This window comes from Balaenoptera ricei, chromosome 15, assembly GCF_028023285.1.
Source record: "Balaenoptera ricei isolate mBalRic1 chromosome 15, mBalRic1.hap2, whole genome shotgun sequence".
In the NCBI taxonomy this organism is placed as follows: domain Eukaryota; kingdom Metazoa; phylum Chordata; class Mammalia; order Artiodactyla; family Balaenopteridae; genus Balaenoptera; species Balaenoptera ricei.
The window spans coordinates 62,779,006-62,803,160 of NC_082653.1; the positions used below are offsets into that span (position 1 = coordinate 62,779,006).

Sequence of the window (24,155 nt, forward strand, 5' to 3'; positions counted from 1 at the left end):
CTTCAAGCTACCTGGCTCAATATTTCCCTATGTTCTCACTTAAGAAAAATAGACAAGGGGATTCAACCTCTTTTCTTATGAAACACAGATTAAGGTCCATCCCCCCACTCCCAAAAAAAGAACAAAAAGGGGGCTCTTGTTTGGGGTCCTTTCTTTTTCAATGGGATTATCTTATCTAAAACATTTCAATTTTAAAAGCACCTCCCAGCCGCTGGATGTTGTCACCAGGCCCAGCCACACCAAGAGCTTTATCAAGTTCAGGTTCATGACACGACCGGAAAAAGCAGGAGGCCGAGGCAGAAATGGGCAAGTGGCTGAGGACAAACTGAACTGCTTTCCGCAGGGACCAGACAACTTGGAAGAGAGCATGGCTCAGCAGGAGAAACAGGAACTGGCTTTCAGGTATTCTATTTCCCCTCCTCGACAAAATCAGATGCAGAGATTTACTCCATGAATCATTTGGGGAAAAAAAAGATTTCAATTGAAGTCATGATGAAACTTAAGTCATGAGATTTAAAAAAAAATAAAATAAAAAAGCATTAAAAAAGATGGCACTATTTTCAATGAGCAATAGCTTCTCAGGTCAGGAGAGAGTGGCCTGGCCTCAGCAGAAACCCAGGGTCATAGCATTTACCTCTCCCCATCAAGAGAAGGGCTGCAAAATTGTCTAAGTGGGAACTGCACACGCAGGAATGGTGAGATCCTCTCTGTGCTGCTGTTCTTATCGGCAATAATAACAGCACCCCTTTAAAACACACACTCAAGACCCACACTTGTTATTAGATTGACAGATTTTTGAGCAAGGCACCAAAGCAATTCAACTGGAAAGGTCTTCTCCACAAATGGTGCTGGAATAACTGGATGTCCACATGGAATTAGGGAACCTCAACTCCCATCTCATACCATATACCAAAAAATTCATTCAAGATGGATAGTAGAATTAAACATAATCATTAGAACTACAAAGTTTCTAGAAAAAAAGCAAAAGAATATCTTTACACCTTAGAGATTTCTTTAAAAATTGATAAAATAGACTTCATCAAAATTAAAAACTTCTGCCCAGTAAAGATACTGTTAAGCAAACAAGTTGTTTGGGAAGATGGGTGAAATAGGTGAGGGAGATTAACAAGGAGAAACTTCCAGTTATAAAATAAAGTCACAGAGATGTAATGTATAGCCTGGGGAATACAGTTAATACTATTGTAATCAATTTGTATGGTGACAGATGGTAACTAGACTTAGCATGGTGATCATTCTGTAGTGTATAAAAATATTGAATCACTATGTTATATACCTGAAACTAATTTAATACTGTTAAGTCAATTATCATTCAATTTATTCAATTAAAAAAATTAGTTTCTGGTAGAGTGGATCCCGAATGTTCTCACCACAAAAAAAAAAGACGTGGTGATCATGTGATGTGATGGCAGTGGTGGTGATAATTTTGCAATGTGTGAGTGTATCAAGTCAACACGTTGGAGACCGTAAGTTTACATAATGTTATTCGTCAATTGTAACTCAGTAAAACTGAAAAAAAAGAAAAAAGAAAGAAAAGAAACAAGTAAGCCATAGAATGGGACTAAACATCTACAAAACAACTATCTGACAAAGAACTAATGTCCAGAATACATAATAAACATCTACAACTTAATAGTAGAGAGACTTACAACTTGACAAAATATAGGCAAGAGAATTGAACAGATACTTCACAGAGGAGTATACACAAATGGCCAATAAGTACCTCATCATTAGTCATCAGGGAGATGCAAATGAAAACTGCAGGGAGATATACTATCGGGCTAAAGACCAACAACGCCAAATGTTGCCAAGGGTGAGAGCTACTGGTGAGAGTTTAAATGATACGTCCACTTTGGAAAAAGATCTGGAAGTTTCTTATAAAACTAAACATACATCTATCTAGCAATTCCATTCCTTGGTATTTACCCTCCACAGTGAAAGCTTTTGTTCTCAAGAAGACTTGTACTAGAATGGGGACTTCCCTGGTGGTCCAGTGGGTAAGACTCCGTGATCCCAATGCAGGGGGCCCAGGTTCAATCCCTGGCTGGGGAACTAGATCCCGCATGCGTGCTGCAACTGAGAGTTCCCGTGCTGCAACTAAGAAGCCCAGGTGCCGCAACTAAGAGTCCGCATGCCGCAACTAAAAAAAAAAAAAGATCCCGCATGCCACAATGAAGATCTGGCACAGCCAAAATAATAAATAAATAAATAAATATTAAAAATAAATAAACAAATAAATAAAAGATTGTACTAGAATGTTCACAGAAGCTTTATTCATCATAGCCTGCAACTGGAAACAGCCCAAGCATCTGTCCATCATGAATGGATACACAGACTGTAGTATGTGCATACTCAGTGGTAAAAAAGGATACACACGGCTACATGGATGAATCTCAAAAACATCATGCCGAGTGAAAGATGCCTCACACCAAAGAGCATGACTTCATGATTCTATTTTCATGAAGTTCTAGAAAAGGTTAGACTGATCTGTGATGAAAAAATTCAGCCCAGTGGTAACCTCTGGGGGTGGGAGTGGGTAGGGATGGACTGGAAAGAAGCAGAAGGGAGTATTCTCTGGTGATGGTGATGTGATGTTCTGTATCTTGATAGATCCTGTTGCATTACTTAGAACCTATCAGATGGTACACTTAAGATCTGAGCATTTCACTATAAATTTTATCTCCAGTGATCCCCAAATATAAACACGTATTAAACTCTGGCTCATGACAAGCATGCTCAAGGATCTGGGAGGGGGTGTGCTCTGATGTTTGCAACTTACTTAGAAATGCATCCAAAACTAAGATGAATTGATGAGTGGATGGAGGGATGGCTGAATGGTTATGTAATAAAGCAAGTACAGCAAAATGGTAGCTGTACAATCTAGGTGGGGAGGAAACGGGTGTTTGCTGAACAATTCTTTCAACTTCTTTGTATGTTTGAAATTCTTCATAATAAAATGTTGGAGGTGGGGAACAGGACGAATACAAAGTTAAAAAAAGAAAAGGACAGAGCCGCAGCACTCAATCTCCATCCCAGCTATAAAATCAAAGAACTACAAAATGACTTGAAAGGAAACACCGAGGTCCCCACATCCACGCCCACCTCCAGGTTTGGTTACAGTATTTAAGGAACCCCAGAACCACAGCCCCCTCATCATAATATGCCCCTGAGCCTCCGTTATTAAAAATCCAAAGCAGCATCCTATGGTTTCAGGCCCAGAAGAGACATCAGCCTGCGTGTGTGCATGTGTGTACCAAGAAGATGGCCAACTCAGTTTACCTGCTTTAAGTCATTTGATACAGTTGGGAAAACAGGGGTCTGGGCACATACCAGGGCTCAGCTGGGTATTCAATGCTAAGTCAGACACCCATCCCCCAACCATGCGTATGTCAGCTCCAACCAGGGTTTCAGATCGAAAGCATCATCTTCCAATATCAATGTGACTCATTGTGCACTTGTGTGTGCTGGGCGTTTGACATGACTTCATTTAATCCTCACAACCATCCTATGAGGTAGGTTTATTATCTTGCTTTTATGGTTGAGGAAACAGTCTCAGAGAGGGTAAATAATGCCCAGGAACACACAGCCGGAGCTGGGATGCAGGTACATTCAGTGCTCTAGGGCAGAGGCCCTTTCTAGAAAGCACTCCCCCCACCCCCGCAAGCCCCTCTGAACCAGTACTGACAGGGGTGCAACCTGTGTGTCTGTATAGCTTTTTGAGCAGGGAGAACTGGGCTTCAGGGGACAATGAAAAATCTCGTCACCTGAGAGCGACGGGCCCGATCTCTCTCCCTCCGAGGCCCTGCACGTGTGGAGATCTTTAGGCCACCCCACACTCTGCGTTTCTATGCCAGGCGTGCTCATTAGGCTAGATGTATGTCTCATATGTACGCCAATCGCAGCCTTGCACTGGTTTTCCCTCTTGTTCATTCCGTTAAAAGAAGTGTCAGGTACTACCTGTTTCTACCTGTAGGCTTTTATGACTCAGAAGAGTCCAGCAGCACCCGCTAACCCCCTCCTTTGTCTCTACCCTCCTGTCACACTTTCCCACTGGGCTGTGCCTGGCGACCACGTTGAGCAGGGGCGGGAGCTCCTCGTGCCACGTCTGGGTTTGCAACTTTGGGGACAAGGGAGAGGGGGAAGGGAAGATGTTAAGAGGCCCTTAATTGGGGAAAATGTCTTACAAATCTGAATTCCCACGACACCTGGGATTCTGATCAGAGCTGTAAGAACTCAGATCCTTCCCACCAGAAAAAGATGCAGCCCCTCCTACACCATTTACCACGGGCTCCACTCCAGCACCAGGCATCTGACTCATCAAGGCAGGTGAAAGGGGTTAGAGGTCAAAAAAAAGAAAAAGAAAAAGAAAAAACCATAAGCACCAGGCTTAGTGACTTACCAGGGCTTTTTCAAGGGTGATCTTTAGAGAGAAATATGTCTATGTAGAGATTAAGTATGTCATTCACTTATAAAAGAAGAGAAAGGAAAAAACCAGAATCCTATGAAAATTTCTTTAATTTTCATCTTTTGGAAATACATTTTTCATTTTTATTTCCACGATACAAAAATGTTAAATATCTAACAATGATCTATATGAAGCAGATCTACTGAAGTAGATCCACAAGATTCTGTCCCTGTTGTGATCTGTTTCAACAGAGAAAGGGCTGGTACATGGTGTCGATTTGTCATGATTTCACACACATGCACACACGCCACCTCACCCCCAGACGCCACCAAACAGAGAAGACACCAGGCTAAGATACTGAAAAGTGAAAGCAGCACTACAGGGGAAAACAGAAATTAATTTTTCACTCGTACACTCCACCATGAGAAACTCACATCTTAGGGGAAAAACTCTAAATAAATATGCCCCAAAGGTCAAGGCAGGTGTTGACAGCGGTAGACATTTTCCTACTGGGAAAACAAGCTTGAGAGCCTCATATTTTCAGACAGCGATGGTGGAAAGCAGGCAGACGCAACCGAATTCTCTACTGGGAGACACACCCACGCGCTGGGGCTGCCCCCAGGCCTGAGCGTGAGATGGTGGGTGAGAACCTCTCAAAGCAGGAAAGAGTTCAACCCCAAATTCAGGATCACAGCACCCAAGAGTGTCGGCTCTTTCTGTGAAATCTCACGGCCAACCTTCCCCATCAGGTGGATTCTTAAACACAGATTCATGACAGGAAGGGTTTCACATGAGCAACAAGTAATGACCTGGTTAATCACGTATACATGACAGCCGACGACATGCTGAGCGCCAGCAGACAGGTGATGCTAAAGAGGAAGGAACACAGACTTGACGATAAAAACTGGGAGTTTTCAGGAGACACACACTTGGTTTCAAACCCCTCCTGCACCACATTGGATTCAGTTAAACACAGTATGGCTTCCAAAAATGCCGGCTGCTTCTTTCCTTCTCAGCAACAGCACCAGCGGTTTGTTCCACTCAGGTCTTGGTTACCACGTGTCAGGGACCTCAAAGAGCTTGGCTGAGCTGTCCGAGATGCTTCCTGGTGGGAGAGGACAAAACAAGGTGAAGAAGGAGAGGACCACCCCGGGGGGAGAACAAAAGGACCAGCTGCAGACACCTTCGACCAGGGCCAGGGCCGGGCGGTGGCACGGCCACAAGTGGAGAGAGTCCACGGGTGGGCCTTGCCTACGGAGAGCAGTGCCCGGCAAACGGAGGCCACACTGCAGAAACATCACAGCAGGGCCGACGAAGTGCCTCCCTGCTTGGGTGCCTCTCTTGATTTTACAGGAGTGACAGTATCTCTCAGTGAGAACACACTCTGTATTCTTTGCCAGCCAGCATGCTGGGCACTTAGTTCATTTAATCTTCATAAAAGCCCAGTTCAGGGGTACCAATATCCCCATTTTACAGACACAAGACATCTAGCGAGTGGCTGAGGTGGGGTCTGGATCCTTCCGCAGCACCAAGGTGGTTGGGCTCCTCTGTGCCGTGGTGACCGGCGCCCAGATGAGAAATCTCAGGGGCTGGCGGCTAGACAGTGGCGGGAAGCTGACCAGTGGGAGTTCAGAGATCCCAAAAGGGGCAAAAGCAGCTTGTAGCTTTTTCCAATTTCAGCAACACTGGCTACAGTCTTCTGGGACTGAAGCGGTCTCTTCTGTTACAGTTTCACCCCGAAGTTAGAAGCCCTTCTCCATTCAGCTACTTTCTGCAACAGCAGCAGCAGCACTGGGTCAGGGCCTGGACCACAAACGTCCAGATCCGAGCGAATGGGAATTAAGTCAGGAAACAGCGTGTTCACGATGGAAAATGCACGACCGGGCATTGCCGTACCCGTGGTATCATGTATTATTTAAGCCCTAGAGCAGGGCTGGCAGGGAAACGGGCAAAGCCAGCCCCAGCCGCTAACACTCCAAGAGTTCAAAAGGGGAGAGGTCTGTGATGATGCCTGAAGTGGAGAGTAACTTCTAAAGACAGAGGGGAACTCGCTCAGCTGGCAGTGGCTACTGCCAGTGACAGGCATGCCTAAAGGTAACTAGGTCCGAACACATGAAATAACACAGGGAATTCCACTAGAGTGAGAATTCCCACTTCTGCTCATTTATTGAGATCAAGTCCAGACAGACAGGATAAGAAGAGCAGGCGAGGGGTCATTTGAAGTGTTCTGCCCCAAGTCTCGTGGCTGTGTTGCCCATGCATCTCTTGGGACTGCGCCTGAGAAGTGAAGATGGGCAGGAGATGGTCCATGTGACAAAGACTCCCATGATCCAGTTAGAAAAGGAGTGAAGGTTATTGAAAAATGGAACAAAACACAAACACAAACACTCCTCTCCCCAGAGCAACTAAATACTACAGACGGCCCATGGTAAGACTGAACCAGCCTGAGCCCTCCTCCATCACACGTTCACACAACACCTAATTGTAGGGAGGAAAATAAACATCAATAAGGGCATTTTTACAATTCACATATCAAAGAAATATTACAGCAGCCAATCTGCCATTCTAAAGGTAAAAGCCACAACGCCAAATGTGGGGAGCTGAAATAAATTAAAACTAGCTGGGAGGAAAAAAGATAAATGGCTAAAGGCAACTGCGTTGTCGTATTTATAATCGCACCCGCGGTTAGCGGGATGGGAGTGCATGTGAGTCTGGTGGTACGCCATCAAACGCACAGCAGCCACTCTGTGAAGAGCTGGTGAGAAATAACAGAACAAGCAAAAGCTGTGAAGTGAGGCAAGTCTGGCCTGACCATCTCACTAGCTGTAAGACTCCCAGCAACTCTCACTGCCTCATCTATAAGATGGACTCGATGCTACTTTATGCCACCCAGGACTTCTGAGATTCTGCCAGGTTCCTGGCACAGAGCAAGTTTTTAATGCACGTTAGGCCCCTTCCCTTAGCGATAAGGTGGCCCGATGCTGAACATGGTGGCTGCCCAGGAAGCCAACAGCCTGCAGTCACAGAGCCGCCGAAATGTGCAGCTGCTGAGCAAGAAGGACGCGTACAGAGGAAACAGAACTTTACGAACCATCTAAAGGAGACCCAGACCGGAGGGGAGCTGGAGGTCACTGCTGGTGTTTGTTCTAGCACCTTCCAGAAAGGGAGAGCTGTAGACCGTCGAAGGATCCGTCTCAAAGCTAACGGATAAAGAGCTACGGTCGGTTTTCCGGGGAACTCACTTTCACAGCCCTGTTTAGTTACTAGAGTGCAAAGAATTATTCAGGAACAATTTTTCTTTTTAAACAGATACTTCAGGACATCTGCCTCCTGCTATGATGGACCATACCTTGCATCACATACAAAGATTAACTCAAAATGGATTGTATGTCTAAATGTAAAACCTAAAACTGGAAAACTTCTAGAAGAAAACACAAGAGAAGATCTCTGCAATCGAGTAAGGCAAAGATTTCTTAGATATGACAACAAAGGCATAATCCAAGGGAAAAAATTGATAAATTGGATTTCGTTAAAATTTAAAACTTCTACTATTGAAAGATACTGTTAAGAGAATGAAAAGAAAAGCACGGTCTGGAAGAATTCGTAAAACACCCAAAAGGACTTGTATCCTGAATACGTAAGAATACATAAGAACTCTTAACATTGAATAAGGAGAAAACAAACAGCCCAATGAAAAAATGAGCAAAACATTTGAACAAACATTTCATTAAAGAGATTTAAATGGACAAATAATCACATAAAAAGATACTTAACATCATTAGTCATTAGGGAAATTCAAATCAAAGCCATAATGAGATAACCAGTACACACCACTAGAATGGCAAAAAGGACAATACCAACACTGGTGAAGGTACAGAGCCACTGAGCCCTCATGCCCGGCTGGTGGGAATGCAAAATGCTGCAGCCACTTTGGAAAACACTGTGCCAGGTTCTTATAAAATTAAACATACACTTACCACACGACCCAGTAATTCCAGCCTTAGGTATTTTCCCAAAGAAATGAACACTTAGTTCACACAAAAACTTATACACAAATGTTTATATCTGCTAGATTCTTAGTTGCTAACAACCTAAATGTCAACAGGCAAAATGGATAAACAGTGATATGTCCATAAAATGGACTGCTACTCAGCAGAAAGAAGGAATGAGCCAGTGACATGGGCAAGAACACAGACAAACGTCAAATGCATTACGCTAAGTGCAAGACTCAAGGAGTTACTTATTGAATGATTCCATTTAAATGACCTTCTGAAAAAGGCAAAATTACAGTGACAGAAAGCAGATCAGTGGCTGCCGGGATCTATGGATGGGAAGGGGCTGATTGCAAAGGGGCACGAGGGAATCTTCTGGAATAACTGTTCTATTTCTTGAGCACAGTGATGGTTATATGACTGTACGCATTTGTCGAAATTCATCAACTGGTACATCTAAAAGTAATGACTTATATTATATGTAAATTGTATCTTAATAAAGCTGACACTGCAAAAGGTATGAGGAATGTTGTTTTTAAAAAATTCAACAAATTTTAATATGAAATATTATGCCGATAATTAAAATTATTTTACCAAGAGTTTTTTTTTTTAAATGGGGGGAAAACAAGATACTAAACGACATACAGAGTATGATGCCAACTGTGTATAAAAATGACAGGCAGAGTAAAATACTTGTTAACAGAGTATCAAGTAACTGTAGGGTTTAATGTTCTTTCTAGCTTCCTTCATTTTACTGATTTTCATAGTGAGCACATTATTTTTATTAACAGAAACAACAAAAGAAACTAACAAGTGGTAAACACAAGGGGTGCATGTTTCTGCTGACTTACCTTTCACCTAACTAGAGCTGAAAGGGAGAAACTGAGAGCTAAGACAGCTCTTCCCTCACGTGAATCTGAAAAACTACACAGCCCACTGGAAATCTGCTGTCGTATTGTTTCCGACAGAGTGGAATTCTGTATAGGGCAAGATCCTTTGGGGTGCCATACAGGAGTTTTTAAGTAGGAAATGCTCCAAAGGGCCTGGTCGTGGGGTGGTATCCATACCAAGAAAGCAGGGCTCCCCTGGATGGTGTGTGGGCAGCCCCCGAGGTCTGCCTGGAGGAAGAGGGAGGCGCAGGGAGTGTGCCGCCCCACAGGGCACAGGTTAGGCTGAAATCTGCATTTTAATTGAGGAATTAAAAAGTTCTTTGGGAGGTTGCTGGGCATTCCTAGCCTGGCCACTCAGGTGACCGACAGCACCAACTGCAGATCGTGTTCCTGACTTCAAGAGACCTCCAATAGCACAAGGAGACCGCTGTTCTAGGTAGACTCCCTACTTTTATACTGTAACCCTAGGGGTTTAAGCTGGAAAGGTTCAGCAGACTAGTCAAGACTACAATAAAACCTGCGGCTCTTGGCAACCATGTAAAGCTCTAATGTGTTGGGTTTTTTTTTTTTAAATAAATTTATTTATTTTATTTATTTTATTTTTGGCTGCGTTGGGTCTTTGTTGCTGCGCATGGGCTTTTCTCTAGTTGTGGCGAGCGGGGGCTACTCTTTGTTGCGGTGCACGGGCTTCTCATTGCGGTGGCTTCTCTTGTTGAGCACGGGTTCCAGGCGCGTGGGCTTCAGTAGTTGTGGCACATGGACTCAGTAGTTGTGGCACATGGGCTCAGTAGTTGTGGCTTGCAGGCTCTAGAGCGTGGGCTCTGCAGTTGTGGCACATGGGCTTAGTTACTCCACAGCATGTGGGATCTTCCCAGACCAGGGCTCGAACCCGTGTCCCCTGCATTGGCAGGTGGATTCTTAACCACTGTGCCACCAGGGAAGCCCTGTGTTGGATTTTAAATGTAAAGTGGAAAGGAAACTTGGAACAACTCTATCACGTGACAAAGTCACCAGGAACAGTCCACAGCTCGGCCCTGTTCCGTGAACACTGTCTAACAGGCGCTGCCGGAACCTCTGGCTAGTGGATAGTCCATCTTTATTTTGAGACTGGCCAGTCCGGTCAGCATCAGGCCACTGGAACACAATTCACTTACTCAGCAAGAGCAAGTGCGCTGTGGACACCCATCCATTACTGTCTGGGGAACATTTCTTAGACAGTTTACTCCAGCATAAATGGCACACAGAACTGTTTCCTTTATGTACCAATGAAGAATATACCTTGAATGCCCCAGTGGAGAGCAGACAGCATTACCAATCTACACTAACTGCAATAAATATAGAGGGAGGGGATTTATATTATACATTTGCTTCCTGAAAATAGGATAGAAACAACTACAGTTATGAGAAATATTTACTAAGTGCATAACATGTACATAAAAAGCTCCAAAAGAGAATAATGTCTCGGACTTTACTGCATGACTTCATCACAAGAAAATCCAGGTTGGTAGTTGTTTCTGATCTAGAACAGATGCCAGAAATATTCACCTTTGCAAAGAATCCTTTGTTTCCTCTAAAGTTTGGATAAACTTCACATTTTGCAGAATGGTACGAGGCCTTTGCTCTGGATCAGACAGCCCTCCCCACCACCCCCAATAACAGCTGTATTTGACTTTGCATATTTGTGATTCTGTGAGCCTTGGTTTCCTCTCTATAAATTAGATATAATGATATCTACACCTTACTCGGTTTTTATAATGCCTAGACCATAAAGAACGTTCCTAGCACAATGTCCGGTATATAATATCAACTCAATAAATGGTCATTTCTTCTATAACTTAAGTGATTTTGTTATCTGGGAATGTGTCCAGTACTTAACTCTTAGTGTATCTTTGATATTAAATTGTATAACTAAGAAAAATGACACTGTTTTGTGTGGGATTTATCGAGCATCAGTGTCCCGGGATTGCTACGGTACATGATATTCTATGGCCCTACTTTTTGCTACTTTCCCCTCGGAAAACAGAACATTTCCTACAGGTGGCACGCTGTCTTTTATGTTTCTCATGTCTTCACTAGCAGCGCACTGGGCACCCAACGCACCCTAGTGAACCATCTGAGCACCTGTCAAGATACTGTCCCCAGTAGGAACGCTCAGGCTAGATGCCTTAGAACCCATCTGTGCAGGACAGACGGAGCCACACTGTACCAGACACTCTAATCCAGTTCCTGCCGACGTCCATCCAGGCCCTCTCTGCTCCCGGGACACTCTGAACCTTTGGGAGGTTCATACAGACCCTTTAGAGTCTGAACTTTGTACTGTCGCTCATTTTAGGACCTCCTTAAAGTAAATGAGCGATCAAAATCAGATGACGCACCAGGTCCAGCAGCCGGTATCTCGACCTACATCCTGCTGATACTATTAGGACTACACGCTTAAAACAAACCAGCTAAAGAGGATCCAGGAAACGTCCAGCCTTGTGTCAGAAGGTCTTAGTGAATGATGCTCCAGAAGAAAACTCAATGATCTCAAGTTCTCTGATTCAATTAAAAGTTGTCAAGATGCTTCTCTTTCTTTTTTAGCTGGACTGACAAAGAAGTACAAAAATCTATCTTTCCTTTTTTTTTTTTAGCTCAAATCTTGTCGCAGTGACAGCTCTACTGTCAATGGGAGGAAAAAAAAAAAACTATTTTAATGATGGTATTATAAATTCAAAACCCCAAATAACTCATAGAAAGTTTTCACCTAAAACGATGAAAGTTATAAAAGGAGCTAATCTACTGATGCAATCTATTATTAGGTATTTTAATACCTTTGAGATTGTGCTGAGATAGAAGGGAAAAAACCTAAAATCCTGTCCCCAAGAAGTAATAGATAAGTGAAAAAATTAAAGAGAATGATATGAAGGAAAGCTATACAAGAGGGGAAAAGCGCCCCGCCCCCCAACATGCTTGGGGTGAGCTCTGAAAGTCATGCTAACATTTAATATTTAAGATTTGTGAAGCAGGTACAATGTGGCAGTGGTAACAAGTTATCAAAGATGAAGACTAAGTATGTTACAGATTAAAAACTTCTACAATACTTAAATGAGGGAAAGGAAGGGAGACTCCCAGATTCAAGAGACAGCTAAAATACACGACCCAGACTTCAAACAAGAGTTTAAGTTTTCAGTTAAAGTTAAGCTTTAGCATAATGTATAAAAGGCATCTGTGACATTTTTGCTGCTTCTTTGATTTCATTCATATCAATGAGATTCAGGAAACGCCCTGCAGGCAGATGGAGCCACATGTAAAAAGAGGAATTAACTGAAACACGATGGATTCTTGGCTTGGGTGTGAATCAAGTTCCAGGCTTCCACTCCCATCCTCTGATTTGACTGTTGGTTCCACTAACGGGGGTGACTATCAGGAAGCGAGATACAGGAGAGGAGTAATTTTCGCTTGCAGGCACCCCCCTCATCACGTAACTGTGCTTAAAGGTACCCACTTTCTTGCAGGCCTGACTTAAGGGCTCTGTGATCTTGGGCAAGTCACATAACCTTCAGGCCTCCGCTGTTTCCTCACTCCTTTTCTTCTCTTTTCTTTCTTTCTTTCATTAATTTTTTTTTTATTGAAGTATAGTTGATTTACAGTGTTGTGTTAATTTCTGGTGTGCAGCAAAGTGATTCATTTATATATATATTCTTTTTCATATTCTTTTCCATTATGGTTTATTACAGGATATTGAATATAGTTCCCTGTGATATACAATATGACCTTGTTTACCTATTTTACATATAGTAGTTTGTATTTGATAATCCCAAACTCCTAATTTACCCCTCCTCCACCCCCTTTCCCCTTTGGTAACCATAAATTTTTTTCCTATGTCTGTGAGTCTGTTTCTCTTTTGCAAATAAGTTCATTTGTATCATATTTTAGATTCCACATGTAAGTGATATCACATGATATTTGTCTTCCTCTTTTTGACTTACTTCACTTAGTATGATAATCTCTAGGTCCATCCATGTTGCTGCAAATGGCATTATTTCATTCTTTTTTTATGACTTAGTAGTATTCCATTGTATACATGTACCACATCTTCTTTCCATTCACCTGTTGATGGACATTTAGGTTGCTTCCATGTCTTGGCTATTGTAAACAGTGCTGCTATGAACACTGGGGGGCACGTATCTTTTCGAATTAGAGTTTTCTCCGGATATATGCCCAGGAGAGGGATTGCTGGACCACATGGCAACTCTATTTTTAGTTTTTTAAGGAACCTCCATGTAGTTTTCCATAGTGGCTGTACCGATTTACATTCCCACCAACAGTGTAGGAGGGTTCCCTTTTCTCCACACCCTCTCCAGCATTTGTTATTTGTAGACTTTTAATGATGGCCATTCTGACCAGTGTGAGGTGATACTTCACTGTAGTTTTGATTTGCATTTCTCTAATAATTAGTGATATTGAGCATCTTTTCATGTGCCTGTTGGCCATCTGCATGTCTTCTATGGAGAAACGTCTACTTAGGACTTCTGCCCATTTGTTGACTGAATTTTTTTTTTTGTTGTTGTTGTTGAGCTGCATGAGCTGTTTGTATATTTGGGAAATTAAGCCCTTGTTGGATGCATCATTTGCAAATATTTTCTCCCATTCTGGAGGTTGTCTTTTCATTTTCTTTATAGTTTCCTTTGCTGTACAAAAGCTTGTAAGTTTGATTAGATCCCATTTGTTTATTTTTCTTTTTATTTCTACTGCCTTGGGAGACTGACCTAAGAAAACATTGCTACGATTTATGTCAGAGAATGTTTTGCCTATGTTCTCTTCTAGGAATTTTATGGTGTCATGTCTTATATTTAAGTCTTTAAGCTATTTTGAATTTATTTTTGTGTATGACGTGAGGGAGTCTTCTAACTTCACTGATTTACATGCAGCTGTCCAGCTTTCTCAACACCACTTGCAGAGGACACTGACTTTTCTCAGGCATCAGTTTTCTTAATTGTAAAATGGACCATCATGCCTACTTCAGAGATTTAAACGAAAGCATTTCCATCAAGCACGAAGTGCGGGGGCGGGGGGGGTGGATGAATTGGGAGATTGGGATTGACATATATACACTACTATGTATAAAATACATAACTAATGAGAACCTACTGTATAGCACAGGGAACTCTACTCAGTGCTCTGTGGTGACCTAAATGGGAAGGAAATCTAAAAAAGAGGGGATATATGTATACGTATAACTGAATCACTTTGCTGTGCAGTGGAAACTAACACAACATTGTAAACCAACTATACTCTAATAAAAATTAATTAAAGATAGGATCTGAACATGCCACATCTAAGGAACTCAGGATGGTGGAGTGGCTGCCTTCGCATGTGATGGTGGCTCCTATGTCAGAGAAGAGTGGAAGGCTCTAAAAGTCCATGTTTTTAGGGCAGACAGCAGAAGCAAGAAGAACCACAATCCTGCAGCCTGTGGAAAGAAAACCACTTTCACAGAAAGACAGACAAAATGAAAAGGCAGAGGACTATGTACCAGATAAAGGAACAAGATAAAACCGCAGAAAAACAACTAAATGAAGTGGAGGCAGGCAACTTTCCAGAAAAAGAATTCAGAATAATGATAGTGAGGATGATCCAGGACCTCGGAAAAAGAATGGAGGCAAAGATGGGGAGGATGCAAGAAATGTTTAACAAAGACCTAGAAGAATTAAAGAATAACAAACAGAGATGAACGATACAATAACTGAAATGAAAAATACACTAGAAGGAATCAATAGCAGAATAATAGGCAGAAGAACGGATAAGTGACCTGGAAGACAGAATGGTGGAATTCAATGCCATGGAACAGAGTAAAGAAAAAAGGATGAAAAGAAATGAAGACAGCTGAAGAGACCCCTGGGACAACATTAAACACACCAACATTCGCATTATAGGGGTCTCAGAAAGAGAAGAGAGAGAGAAAGGACCCAAAAAAATATTTGAAGAGATTATAGTGGAAAACTTCCCTAACATGGGAAAGGAAAGAGCCACCCAAGTCCAGGAAGCACAGAGAGTCCCAGGCAGGATAAACCTAAGGAGAAACATGCCAAGACACACAGTAATCAAACTGACAAAAAATTAAAGACAAAGAAAAATTATTAAAAGCAACAAGGGAAAAACGACAAATAACATGCAAGGGAACTCCCATAAGGTTAACAGCTGATTTCTCAGCAGAAACTCTACAAGCCAGAAGGGAGTGGCATGATATATTTAAAGTGATGAAAGGGAAGAACCTACAACCAAGATTACTTTACCTGGCAAGGATCTCATTCAGATTCAACAGAGAAAGCAACTGCTTTACAGACAAGCAAAAGCTAAGAGAATTCAGCACCACCAAACCAGCTTTACAACAAATGCTAAAGGAACTTCTCTAAGTGGGAAACACAAGAGAAGAAAAGGACCTACAAAAACAATTAAGAAAATGGTAATAGGAACATACATATCGATAATTACCTTAAATGGGAATGGATTAAATGCTCCAATGAAAAGACACAGGCTCACTGAATGGATACAAAAACAAGACTCATATATATGTTGTCTACAGGAGACCCACTTCAGACCTAGGGACACATACAGACTGAAAGTGAGGGAATGGAAAAAGATACTCCATGCAAATGGAAAACAAAAGAAAGCTGGAGTAGCAATACTCCCATCAGGTAAAACAGACTTTAAAATAAACAATGTTACAAGAGACAAGGAAGGACACTACATAATATCAAGGGATCAATCCAAGAAGAAGACATAACAATTATAAATGTATATGCACCCAACATAGGAGCACCTCAATACATAAGACAACTGCTAACAGCTATAAAAGAGGAAATCGACAGTAACACAGTAATAGTGGGGGACTTTAACAGCTCACTTACACCAATGGATAGATCATCCAGACAGAAAATTAATAAGGAAACACAAGCTTTAAATGACAAAATAGACCAGATAGATTTAATTGATATTTATAGGACATTCCATCCGAAAACAGCGATTACACTTTCTTCTCAAGTGCACATGGAACATTCTCCAGGATAGATCACATTTTGGGTCACAAATCAAGCCTTCATAAATTTAAGAAAACTGAAATCACATCAAGCATCTTTTCCTACCACAACGCTATGAGATTAGAAATAAATTACAGGAGAAAAAACGTAAAAAACATAAACACATGGAAGCTAAACAATACATTACTAAATAACCAAGATATCACTGAAGAAATCAAAGAGGAAATCAAAAAATACCTAGAGACAAATGACAATGAAAACATGATGATCCAAAACCTATGGGATGCAGCAAAAGCAGTTTTAAGAGGGAAGTTTATAGCAATACAATCCTACCTCAAGAAACAAGAAAAATCTGAAATAAACAATCTAACCTTACACCTAAAGGAACTAGAGAAAGAAGAACAAACAAAACCCAAAGTTAGTAGAAGGAAAGAAATCGTAAAGATCAGAGCAGAAATAAATGAAATAGAAACAAAGAAAACAATTGCAAAGATCAATAAAACTAAAACCTGGTTCTTTGATAACAAAATCGATAAACCGTTAGCCAGACTCATCAAGAAAAAGAGAGAGAGGACTCAAATCAATAAAATTAGAAATGAAAAAGGAGAAGTTACAACAGACACTGCAGAAATACTAAGCATTGTAAGAGACTACTACAAGCAACCCTATGCTAACAAAATGGACAACCTGGAAGAAATGGACAAATTCTTAGGAAGGTATAACCTTCCAAGAGTGAACAAGGAAGAAATAGAAAATATGAACAGACCAATCACAAGTAATGAAGTTGAAACTGTGATTAAAAATCTTCCAACAAACAAAAGTCCAGGACCAGGTGGCTTCACAGGTGAATTCTATCAAACATTTAGAGAAGAGCTAACACCCATCTTTCGCAAACTCTTCCAAAAATTGCAGAGGAAGGAACACTCCCAAACTCATTCTATGAGGCCACCATCACCCTGATACAAAAATCAGACAAAGATACTACAAAAAAAGAAAATTAAAGACCAATATCACTGATGAATATAGATGCAAAAATCCTCAACACAATACTAGCAAACAGAATCCAACAACACATTAAAGGGATCATACACTATGATCAAGTGGGATTTTTCCTAGGGATGCAAGGATTCTTCAATATACACAAATCAATCAATGTGATACACCATATTAACAAATTGAAGAATAAAAACCATATGATCATCTCAATAGATGCAGAAAAAGCTTTTGACAAAATTCAACACCCATTTATGACAAAAAAAAACTCTCCAGAAAGTGGGGATAGAGGCAACCTACCTGAACACAATGAAGGCCATATATGACAAACCCACAGCAAACATCATTCTCAATGGTGAAAAACTGAAAGCATTTCCTCTAAGATCAGAAACAAGACAAGGATGTCCACTCTCACCACTATTCAACATAGTTTTCAAAGTCCTAGCCATGGCAATCAGAGAAGAAAAAGAAATAAAAGGAATACAAATTGGAAAAGATGAAGTAAAACTGTCACTGTTTGCAGATGACATGATACTATACATAGATAATCCTAAAAATACTACCAGAAAACTACTAGAGCTAATCAATGAATCTGGTAAAGTTGCAGGATACAAAATTAATGCACAGAAATCTATACACTATACACTATCCTATACACTAACAACGAAAGATCAGAAAGAGAAATTAAGGAAACACTCCCACTTACCATTGCAACAAAAAGAATAAAATACCTAGGAATAAACCTACCTAAGGAGGTAAAAGACCTGTACTCAGAAAACTATAAGACACTGATGAAAGAAATCAAAGATGACACAAACAGATGGAGAGATATACCAGGTTCTTGGATTGGAAGAATCAACATTGTGAAAATGACTATACTACCCAAAGCAATCTACAGATTCAATGCAATCCCTATCAAATTACCAATGGCATTTTTACAGAACTAGAACAAAAAAATCTTAAAATTTGTATGGAGACACAAAAGACCTCGAATAGCCAAAGCAGTCTTGAGGGGAAAAAACGGAGCTGGAGGAATCAAGACTCCCTGACTTCAGACTATACTACAAAGCTACAGTAATCAAGACAATATGGTACTGGCACAAAAACAGAAATATAGATCAATGGAACAGGATAGAAGTCCAGAGATAAACCCATGCACCTGTGGTCAACTAATCTATGAAAAAGCAGGCAAGGATATACAATGGAGAAAAGACAGTCTCTTCAATGAGTGGTGCTGGGAAAACTGGACACCTACATGTAGAAGAATGAAATTAGAACACTCTCTAACACCATACACAAAAATAAACTCAAAATGGATTAAAAACCCAAATGTAAGACTGGACAATATAAAACTCTTAGAGGAAAACATGGGAAGAACATACTTTGACATAAATCACAGCAAGATCTTTTTTGACCCACCTCCTAGAGTAATGGAAATAAACAAAAATAATCAAATGGGTCCTAATGGAACTTAAAAGCTTTTGCACAGCAAAGGAAACTACAAACAAGATGAAAAGACAACCCTCAGGATGGGAGAAAATATTTGCAAACGAATCAACGGACAAAGGATTAATCTCCAAAATATATAAACAGCTCATGCAGCTCAATATTAAAAAAAAAACAGCCCAATCAAAAAGTGGGCAGAAGACCTAAACAGACATTTCTCTAAAGAAGACATACAGATGGCCAAGAGGCACATGAAAATCTGCTCAAAATCACTACTTATTAGAGAAATGCAAATCAAAACTACAATGAGGTATCACCTCACACCGGTTAGAATGGGCATCATCAGAAAATCTACAAACAACAAAAGCTGGAGAGGGTGTGGAGAAAAGGGAACCCTCTTGCACTGTTGGTGGGAATGTAAATAGATACAGCCACTAAGGAGAACAGTATGGAGGTTCCTTAAAAAAGTAAAAATAGAATTACCATATGACACAGCAATCCCACTACCAGACATACACCCAGAGAAAACCATCATTCAAAAAGACACATGCGCCCCAGTGTTCACTGCAGCACTATTTACAGTAGCCAAGTCATGGACGCAACCTAAATGCCCATCGACAGATGAATGGATAAAAAAGATGTGGCACATATATACAATGGAATATTACTCAGCCATAAAAAGGAACAAAATTGGTTCATTTGTAGAGACATGGATGGACCTAGAGACTGTCATACAGAGTGAAGTAAGTCAGAAAGAGAAAAACAAATATCGTATATTAATGCACATTTGTGGAATCTAGAAAAATGGTACAGACGAATCAGTTTGCAAGGCATAAATAGAGACACAGATGTAGAGAACAAATGTATGGACACCAAGGGGGGGAAGCAGGGTGGGGGGGGTGGGGAGGTGGTGGTGGTGTAATGAATTGGGAGATTGGGATTGAAATATATACACTAATATGTACAAAACAGATAACTAATAAGAACCTGCTGTATAAAAAATAAATAAATAAATTCATTTTTTTAAAAAACAGAAAAAATAAAGATAAAAAAAATATAAAAGCATGAAGTGCAGTGCAGGGTCGTCAGCAAGCACTCGGTCAGCAGTGGCTGTAATTTCTGTCACCATCACTGCTAGCTGACCAGGTTCTGGCCTGATCTCCTGAGCAGGGCCTTTCACAGATGCTGGCTTCCCAGCAAGCCCCTTCCTTGCCTGGCACTCGGGTCCTGCAGAGGGTCTGTGCACCAAGGGCTGGGTTAGCTCATGGGGCCTCCACAGCATGTCTGGGGGACAGAGGGGATACGGGACTTGGCTCACCTTCTCATTCTGCTCTTACTAGCTACCTGGACCTGCATGTTTCTTCGCCTCTCTCAGTCCAGACTTCTCCATCACTAAAACAAGGATGAGTCCCTATGTCAGGGCTGTTGTGAGAATGAAATTCAATCAGGAAAGAGGAGGCTCCAGTGTCTAGCACACAGTAGGCATACAACATGTGTTCATTTCCTGTTTCTTTTACTCCTTATATAATTCTGCTTACGAGAGAAATTCAGGCGGCCTGGAGTTTTGCTGGGAACAGTGAAAACTCTGCTACTGAAAATAACACATGTAGGAGTAGGCCTCTGTGCAAATTCACATATACATTTAAAATACTGAGGTGACTTTACATACATCAGCAAAACCTCTAAACCATGGAGGACAGAGAGAAGGTTACCAAAACAGACTAACCGTCTTTAACAAGGAGGCCCCCACCAAGCCTCACTCTATCAAGAGCCAGGGCTTTTCGGAGATTCCTCAAATTAAATTAAAATGATCTGAAAAACATCTGGTCCCGTTTTAGGCTACATGGGCTTTGTTATCAACTGAAGCCCTGCTATAATCTCTCCCCCAAAATAAGAGTTTCTAAAGCATTAAAGAAGACACAGCTCTAGAACCTTAGTGAGATTCAATACACACCTGTCGGAGAAAGGTCCTTCTTCATCCTTTTTAATTTCTTGGCCTTTTTCCTTCCCTCTGAGAGGGATTCTGCACAGGGATCTGTCTGCTCAAGCTCAGTGTCAGAAATCTCCCCCGATACTCTGGCCTCCAGGCCACCTTCTGCTTGACTGGGACTCAGATTTCTCTTTCCTACTGTGCTGGTGGCTGTGAGGCTGAAATGCAAGTGGAACAACATGAAAGGTGTTGAGAGTAACTGGAAGACTAAACCTATAAAAATATTTTAACACTCTTAATTCTATTAACACTTAACTAGCAATCAAACAACATGGGTAGCTGCCGCCTGGAGGTGCAAGTTAAAGACCTTACTGAAGTAAGAACTGAAGTCTAAAAGTTTACCCACAACAAGCTTATTCAGAAGAAACTTCTACACCAGGCTTGTGCACGGATATACACAAATCTAAGCTGTTCGTAGTGTTTAAAAGAAAAAAATTTTAAAGAAAATTCCTGGTCTTTATTTTGATAGAGTTACCCTAACAGAAGAGTAGAATAGTAGAGCAACCATAACAAAATAACAGTCTGGATTACATTAAATCACAAGATAGCATTGTTACTTGCATGCTGCCTGATGGATACACAGTAGAGCAGGAGAATTCTTGAGTCTGCCGGCTGTCACACCACTCGTGCATTTGAATACAGTTAAAAGGTATACCCCACCTTCATATAATTCTCTTCCATTCCAAAAAGGTGACTTGTCAAGATTATAATTAAACCTGGCTTCATTTTAAAAGCTTTATAGGATTTGACATGTTGAATTAGATCAGATTACATGTCCTGATTTTCCTTAAGAAAATATATTCCCTGAATCAGAACTTGATAATAACAGAGACCACAGGGCCAGTGTGAGTCCTGTCTCCTCTAAATGAGTCTTTTTTTTTTTTATAGCCCCCACGTTATGAAAAGCATAAAGAATCTAGTCATTCCCCCTAAGGGAGGCCATTCAGGCACAGAGTGGGGTGCGGAGAGGGAGAGAGAGAACATGAGCAAGCCCCTGTGTCAGCCTTCCCTAGGAAGTGAACGCTTTTATTTTTAAATATATTTATTTATTTACTTTACTTTTGGCTGCGTTGGGTCTTGGTTGCTGTGAGTGGGCTTTTCTCTAGTTGCGGCGAGCGGGGGCTACTCTTCGTTGCGGTGTGCAGGCTTCTCATTGCGGTGGCTTCCCTCGTTGTGGAGCACGGGCTCTAGGCATGCGGGCTTCAGTAGTTGTGGCACATGGGCTCAGTAGTTGTGGATTGCGGGCTCTAGAGTGCAGGCTCAGTAGCTGTGGTGCACAGGCTTAGCTGCTCCCTGGCATGTGGGATCTTCCTGGACCAGGGCTCAAACACGTGTCCCCTGCATTGGCAGGCGGATTCTTAACCACTGTGCCACCAGCGAAGTCCCGAAGTGAACGCTTTAAAATGTTACATATCAAAAACTTGGGGGACTTCCCTGGTGGTCCAGTGGTTAAGACTCTGCGCTCCCAATGCTGGTGGCCGGGTTCGATTCCTGGTCAGGGAACTAGATGGCACACGCATGCCGCAACTAAGGGTTCACATGCCACAGCTAAGGAGCCTGCCTGCCGCAACTAAGACCTGGTGCAGCCAAATTAAAAAACAAGAACAAAAACAAAAACCTCGGGCTACCCGATGATTCAAGTTCTGCAATGTTACTCTTCCCTGTTCTTACATCTTCCCTGTTCCTTACACTTCCTCACTCATGTGAAGAAGGTGGTGGTGCTCAAAAGCCATAGGAAGCAGAACAGAGAGAGCTCAGAGCAGATGGCCTGTTAAGCCTGGCTGGCCAGCCTCCCGCTGTCATCTCTTCACCTGTGTTATACGCAGCTTTCGGAAACATCTTTTATTGAGGGGATATGAAGAAAAGGAGAATACCAAAGGTAGTATTTTGGGGGGAGAGTTATTAGAAATTCATGCTAAGGTTTACTGTTTAAAAACTGATAATACCTTTAAAATTTTCTTAAAGACTAAAACAATTTTCGGCTGGTTTCAGAAAATTTGGAAAATTCAGAAAGTATTAAGTAAGAAAATAGTAAGGACACACCTTTCCATTGTGAAAGGGTAAGAGGCCTAAATATTCCTCTGTGCTGTAAACCCTGGAACCTAGCAGCCTCTGAGAGGTAAATGTTTAATGAAAACTCAGCTGGAACCATCAGCATTCAAAGTACTTCAAGAAATACAAAGTCCTGAACTAGCCCCAACTGCACATAGGAATCTAGTGGATGATACAGGTGGTATCTCAAATTACCGGGGCAGAGATGAACTTCCAAAAAAATGGTTGTGGGACAACAGGAAAAAGATAAGTTAGGCCCATTCTTCACCCATAAAAAAGAAAAAAATGCCAAAATGGATTAGATACCTAAATGTGAAAAACGAAACTATACAAATACTGAAAGAAAACATGGATGAATTCCTCTAAAACCTGGGTGTCGAAAAAGGCTTTACTATAACTCACAATCCAAATTTATAAGAAGATTTATAAATTTGATCACATAAAAATCCTTTGCATGGCTCTCAATAACATGAGCAAAGTCAAAAGACAAATGACAAACCAGGAGAAAATATTTGTAACATATATCACAGATAAAGGGCTAATGTCCCTAATACACAAGTAACACTCAAAATTGAAGGAAAAAAACTCAAAATCCCACAGGAAAATGGGCAAAGCTATGAATAAATAGCTCACCACACACACACAAACACACCTAAAACACACGAAAAGATGTTCAACTCCATTCATGATGCAAAATAAAATGACACTGAAATATCATTTCTCACCCACTAGATTGGCAAAAATATCCAAAAGATTGATGAAATATTCTGTTGTTGAGAGTGGGGAAACAGGCACTCATACATTGCTGGTGACAATGAAAAATGGTACAACTCACTCTTACAGAAGGGAATGTGGCACTATTTAACAAAACTTTATATCCATTTACTCTCTGAGCCAGCAATCCCACTTCTAGGAATTCAGAAGATGCACCTCCAACAATGCAAAAACACTTATGTACAAGATTACTCATTGCAGCTTTATTTGTTGTTATGATATATTATTGCCAAGTTCCTAAATGTCTAAGTATAGGAAATTGGTTGAATAAACTATGCTATGTACAGTCAATGTAACTAAGCAGTTACAAGAAAGAATGAAGATCTCAAAGAACAGATATGAAATTATTTCCAGTGAAATAAGCAAAGTGCAAAAGAGCAATTTATTCCAGTCTTGGGTGAAATATCGGGGGGAATACCAAAAAAAAATCCTGAACTGTTTAGTAGGTTTGCTTCTGTAGTTGAACGAGTGAAGCAATTCTGAAAACATTTGGATACATGATAATGCTCAGCAAATTAGTAAATGTATTCATGTAGTTGGAAGACAGATATGGGGGAAGGCAAGGGAGAACGCTGT

The 24,155-nt window shown here is 41.2% G+C and overlaps 1 protein-coding gene across 2 annotated transcripts in view; it reads right to left on the reverse strand.

The window, feature by feature from the left end:
- Positions 1-4,577: 4,577 nt before the first annotated feature.
- Positions 4,578-24,155, reverse strand: part of PARN (poly(A)-specific ribonuclease) — a 166,712-nt gene continuing 147,134 nt past the window's right edge. The window contains exons 23-24 of one of the 2 annotated variants that reach the window (XM_059897737.1): positions 20,718-20,911; positions 4,578-5,528 (exon numbers count right to left, since the gene is read on the reverse strand). In XM_059897737.1, the coding sequence (XP_059753720.1) occupies positions 5,476-5,528; positions 20,718-20,911 (247 nt within the window). In that variant the 3' untranslated portion in view covers positions 4,578-5,475. The remainder of the gene's footprint in view (positions 5,529-20,717; positions 20,912-24,155) is intronic. The other variant, XM_059897738.1, reaches the window with a different exon arrangement.